General features: G+C 42.9%; 1 protein-coding gene across 2 annotated transcripts; it reads left to right on the forward strand.

Annotated features, from left to right (window-relative positions):
- Nucleotides 1–808: 808 nt before the first annotated feature.
- On the forward strand, nucleotides 809–5,394 carry LOC107276407 (F-box/LRR-repeat protein At1g52650). 2 transcript variants are annotated; one of them, XM_066305175.1, is made up of 5 exons: nucleotides 809–1,037; nucleotides 2,823–3,705; nucleotides 4,390–4,545; nucleotides 4,645–4,840; nucleotides 5,149–5,394. In XM_066305175.1, exons 2-5 carry the CDS (start codon nucleotides 2,824–2,826, stop codon nucleotides 5,172–5,174), a joined length of 1,260 nt encoding a protein of 419 aa, XP_066161272.1. In that variant the 5' UTR covers nucleotides 809–1,037; nucleotide 2,823; the 3' UTR covers nucleotides 5,175–5,394. The 2 variants fall into 2 exon arrangements, with proteins under 2 accessions (XP_066161272.1, XP_025876982.1); XM_026021197.2 differs by lacking the exon at nucleotides 809–1,037 and adding an exon at nucleotides 1,351–1,893.
- The last annotated feature ends 451 nt before the right edge of the window (nucleotides 5,395–5,845 follow it).

Consider the following 5,845-nt stretch of genomic DNA (forward strand, 5'->3'; position numbering starts at 1 on the left):
TCAGCCATACCGCGTGCATCACATTTGCCGGACCGCTCTTGCACCGTGTAGCGCGTGTCACCAGTGGGCCCCATGGCAATAACTTTGGCATCCCAACCATTCCTCCCCGCGTTAGCCTCTTCCTGCCACCCCACCAATGTATCACCATCACACAGCCGCATCCATCCACGCCGTGGCCTTGGCACCGAGGTGTGCCGCACCACGCCTCGTGCCACTCACACAAGGCCATGTCACAACAGGCCAAGCTGCGGTGAGCCTCTCCAAATGTGCACGGCTCCCAAGCACCATTGTCCATACCATCCACCTCAGATCCACTACCATTCATGTGGGCCCCACAATGAAGACTTATGTTGCCTCGCCTTTACCATGATGACCACACCTTGCAGCCACTGTTCTGGGTCAAGTGCATCGATGGTGGGCGCTGACACCATCAGGAGTCCCTTGTCTACGCTGCCCCGATGCACTGCACACACAAACCATCGCCGCACTTTCCTCATCTAGGTTTCGCACAGAAAGTGGACGCGACCGTCATATTGCCCAGCCCCACCTTCCATACCCGCTTGCATCAACCACATGAGCGCGAGAACGATGACCGCCACTACATCACCTAGCCCTTCAAACTAGTGAGTCAAGCCGTCCGCGTCTATAAAACAATGTGCCCGGCTCAACTCCACCTTTCCCACTTGGCACGCACATGTCGCCTTCATGACCGGAAAAGGTACCCCACCCCTCCCCCCTCCCCCACCACTGCCCGTGTTGTGGTCTCATCACCACTCTCCTTGCCCATTGCCAGCTAGCCGCACGCCACCACTTCTCCTAGATGCCACTTCAAGGCAGTGCCCAGACAAGGACAAGTGGGAGCCAACGCCGTTTCGACGAGCCACGAGCCAGACAAATCGTTTACAAGCTCCCGCTTCCTTGCTGGCCGCCGAGAGCGCGAGGATGAAACGCGTGCTCGACCTTCACCGACTGGAACCTCTCCACCCATAGTTTTGTTCGTGTTGCCGCCTGGTGTACTGCTCCCTAACTGTTGCACGGTGAGAATCAACTCGCACGTCCTTTTTCTCAATTTATCATTGTGCATGTTGCTTTCTTGTGATGTTGCAACTCGCTAGACCACCAACATCACCGCACTTGGCATACCACCGTGCGCACAAACCATTCCCTGTAAAGGCCACACCCAACCTTGACTAACTGACCGACCGCTGTCAGGGAAAGTGTGACTAGTGCCACAAGAGAGGTGTGTAATAGTGAAGCTCTAGCAATAGAGAAGACAATAGCAATGTTAGGCCTCCAAGAACAGTACAAAGGGTCGAGGTGCTCTTTGCGGTGTCATATATGACTAGTATTAAAAAAAAGTTTGACCAGCTTACCGCAGATATAGAAGGCACATGTTTTTTTTAAAAAAAACTAATTCATTTCTAACCATTGGATCAAACTACATTGTGTACTAGATATGGACTCAATCTCCTTACCCTAATTAGCCCACACCCCATACCTCAGCAAGCCCTCCTCCTCCCTCCTTCCCCGCCGCCGCCGCCTTTGCCCTCCCCACCCCACCAGCAAGGACTCCGGTCACCCCAGCCACCACTACTCATATCTCCACTGATTCCTTCCTTACCGTCTTCATTTTTCTGCTTTATCTGCAGCACCTCCTCACACTTTTTCCATTTCTTGGGCGGCTACAACCTTTGGATCTGTCGCCACCGCCCCATAAATTTTAATCCCTCTCTTCTTGACCCCTCCACCACTTCTGCCTCTGATCAGCAGGCCACCACCTCCTCTTCCCCCCTCCGAGGTATGGTAACTTGTGAGAGCTATCGTGATCCAAAACAAGAAACCTAATCTATTGGCGAACTTGAGAGAGAAGACGACATTCCTGACACATAAAAGGTAAGTTATTCAACTATTTTGGGATAAAAATGATTCTGGTGCTTGTTTAGAAAATCCATGAAACATAGCAAGTAATAATAGGCCCATTCCTAGGCATGCACTGGATGGGCAATCGCATATCCCCCACCCCACACCCCCGTCCCTAAAATAGTTAGTGGTCCCAAAAAAATTATGTTTCAATTCAAGCTAACATATTTCATGGTCTTCTTTTTTTTTTCTTCTTCAAATTCCTCTGATTCGGCTAGAATGATTTTTTTTCTCAGTTGTTAATACAAGTGTTCCATCATAATAGGGGTTACCTCGGATATCTGTAGCTCACTAATATGATGTGGACATGCATTCTTGGTACTGAAGATTCATTTTCCATTTAGAAAGGAAAACTGAATTGCTGTAGCAGGGTGCATTTCTCTTTCCTACTTAGGCATATTGCCACCACCGTAGTGAAAGTGCTTCCTCAGCATACATAGATCTAGTTGTGAATGGTCATGCACAATTCCTGCTTATTTGGTAGCAGGCATAGTTAAAGAGAGGAGCACTTTAGATTGGTCATTAGCTCTCCTAACATAGTTAGAGAACCATCGACCTTGATGTGGATCAAGCAAGAAGGTGTTAGGTGTTAAAATAGCTCTAGCCTGGTAGAATGAATTTTACTTATTTTTATTTTTTATTAGCATCTTCTCAAAAGATATAAGGCCTCATTTTATGTGTAGAACCGAGGTCTCCAATTATTGGGGAAGGCCTTTCCATGCACTGTGCAAGAAAAAGGGAGATATCTCATCTGCCCTTACACATTGCAGCCGGCAACGTCGGGTAGATAAGTTGAGTTCTTGCAATGAAAATATTAGGTTATCATGCTTATTTTCCCTCTTATTTCTTTTGTACATTGTGTACAACTGTCCATGGCTCTGATGCTGGGAATATGTTTACAGAATGCCTGAGAAGTTTACAAATGAAGGAAACAAGAAAGTGGTCATGGCTGATGGGGCAGACCACATAAGCGCTCTCCCGGATGAGCTCCTCCAATACCTGCTCTCCTTCATTCCATCACGTGAGGCCGTGCAGACGTGTGTGCTCTCCCAGCGTTGGCGCCACCAATGGAAGTATGTGCCTGCCCTTCGAATAAACGACGTCGACAGTTTCTACAGTGTTCAGCAGCTGAACAAGTTTGTCCACCACCTTCTGCTGCACCGCAAACGGACTCCTCTGTATGTATGTGAGCTTGATTCTTTTCGCAATGGGGAAGTTGCAGAATGGTACCAATATGCTGTATCATGTGAAGTTGAGATGCTTCAGGTAGACACTGCCCATTCAGCTGATTATTGTCGATTACCCGAGATGGCTATCACCTCCAACCACTTGACAACACTAGAATTTAGTGGTGTGCAGCTGGGGCATATCTCTCTAGATTTTTCAGGTTGCCTGAAATTGGAGGTATTAGTGATGCGCGGGTGTAAAATCTTGGTGCAGAAGATATTGTCCCAATCAGTTAGAAGTTTGAGCATAACTCAGTGCAATTTTGAGCTCAATACTCGCACTCATATTTCAGCTCCTAGTCTTATTTCTTTAGAACTTGCTGATATTCTGGGCTGGACTCCTGCACTTGAGAGATTGCCATCATTATCAACAGCATTTGTCAGGCTGGATGATCGTTGTGAAGACTATTGCTTACACAGTTACTATGGGGATTGTGGCGATCAAGTTTCATGTGGAAAATACTGCACTAGATTCTATGATGTCCATGATGATGATTGTGTGCTTCTTGGTGGTCTGTCGAACGTCACCAATTTAGAGTTGATAACTTCACCTAAAGTGGTATGTTTGCATGTATACTAACTCCTAGTATCATTTATGCCATATGCTACATTTTTTTATTCTAATTAGAGTTATATATACATTTTCTATCTTGCAAAGGTCTATGCATGCAACCTGTCTATGATCAGTAAATAATACATGCAAAGTATTGACTAGCCTATTCCCTGTGCTTTTCTACAGATTAAAAAGATGAACTCAATTTTGAATATTAAAAAAAGTTACCGTTAGACGTAAAATGTTTTGTATATTATTTGATAAAATGCATATATACATGAGTGGAAGACGGAATTCTTAAACAGATCACAATAACTTTTAAATTTGATTATCTCTAAATCACAAAGAACTCTTTCTTGTAAGGAGTGGAGTTGGATTATGTTTCTACGCAGATCTTCCTAATGTTCTTTTTTTTTTGTGAATGCCAATACGGTACGTTGGTATCAAGTACTTCTAACAGCACAATATTCAAATGCATGGATTTGAGATTAATTAGTGTTGTATCCATTGAAGGATGTGTATTTAGCTGGTATGACTCATTTAAGTATTTTATAAAAACATAAACATGCAAAATCTTGTACTACAAAACATAAAATAAATCCTGCAGAATGCTCATATTTAATCCAGTATGGGTCAAAACTTTTGGAGTTTTGATGTTAAATTGTTCATATTCTGTTGTGCTTCATGCAGTTCATTGTCAGAAAGGATTTGCTTATGCGCCCAACGTTTAGCAAGCTAAAAACATTATTGCTTAATGTTTCGGATGCGGATGCTGGCTTCGGCCCATTGGTTTACATTTTGAGGAGCTCTCCAGTACTAGAGAAGCTTACTCTTCAACTGTATGAGGTAAAAGAGATTGTATTCTTTGATATAAAAACTTCTTGTTTATTAAAGCTATTTTTGTAGTTTTCCTATTTATATTAAAGAGTACTTTGCTTGCTACAGGAACCAAAAGCTAAGATAGAAACAGATGGAAGCTGCAACCTAGAGGAGCAATTGGTGGCATCCAAGAAACTGAAAGTAGTTGAAATCAAATATTCGAAAATTGTAGTGCTTTGCAGAGTTTTACAGATTCTCAACACTTGTGGTGTACCTCGCAAGAAAATTAACATTGAACGTACGGAGTTGTGGTCTTTTGGAAGTAAGTTAACTGCAGACATTCATCATTTCTCTCATATCTCCCATGTCAGCTTGTGTGTATCTACCATCTAGCAAACTGAAACTTCACAACATTATTAGACAGTGTCCAGACTAGAAATATATGTTAGCTTACAACATAATCTGGATGGATGAGTAAAGTTATGATCATCTCTATGCTTATTCATGTCCCTTAGGGCTATGCAATACATTCATGTTAGCTTGGTGCTTTTCAATTTTATCTGAGCCTTCCTGTTTGTCTTAATGTGACTTTTGATGTGCTTACTTCTTTTTTTATATATGCTTACACAGGTCATTTCAGTTTCGAGCAGACTTAACAGTTCAGCTGTCTCGTTTGTCAAAATCTGAAGTGATTTACCTGGTCAAGACATGCATATGTTTTGTGTAAGAAGTTCAGAAACACCTATCAAGTACAATAAGAATGGATGTAATGGTATAAGTTTCATGTAATTGAACAATCCAGTATTGTGTGATGATTACCTGTAGAACTTGTGCCTTGTGGCCTATATATATATGCTCTGTGACATGCTTCTGTCTTGACATTGTGTGGACATAACTTTTACTTGCTAGTCCTATGGTGTTTTAGTAGGATTTAGCATTTCTAGCAAGAGATCCATCTGTAGGAATCATTCAGCATCTTTAGCATTTCTCTTTGCACAGAAACTTCAACCAGAAGCATGAATGCAGGATCTATATGTGAATTAGCTTATTCAAACAGCTTGCCAGGCCATATGTTTACCCATCACTACTACCATCCATTACTGTACAATTCCTTTGTTGGCTTATTTCTGTGTTTCTGGAAACAGTAGAATTTAGAAATGAACAAAGGAAAATGTTAGAGGAACAAAATAATCGATACAGAGGTACAGTCCGAGGGCAGGTACAATAGCAGGCTATAAGCCGGCTATAAACATATTTTGAAGAGATAAAGAAAGAGAGAGAAGAGCAGCGGGCTACAGATATATAGCCAGCTGCAGCACAGACTCTA

This window comes from Oryza sativa, chromosome 11 (assembly GCF_034140825.1).
Source record: "Oryza sativa Japonica Group chromosome 11, ASM3414082v1".
In the NCBI taxonomy this organism is placed as follows: domain Eukaryota; kingdom Viridiplantae; phylum Streptophyta; class Magnoliopsida; order Poales; family Poaceae; genus Oryza; species Oryza sativa.

What these genes read in the sequence shown, in the direction of transcription:
- LOC107276407 (XM_066305175.1), top strand. Translation starts at nt 2,824, where the DNA reads ATGCCTGAGAAGTTTACAAATGAAGGAAACAAGAAAGTGGTCATGGCT. An exon ending in TGATAACTTCACCTAAAGTG is followed by an intron (nt 3,706 to 4,389) that starts GTATGTTTGCAT and finishes TGCTTCATGCAG; the next exon opens with TTCATTGTCAGAAAGGATTT. An exon ending in GGAGTTGTGGTCTTTTGGAA is followed by an intron (nt 4,841 to 5,148) that starts GTAAGTTAACTG and finishes ATGCTTACACAG; the next exon opens with GTCATTTCAGTTTCGAGCAG.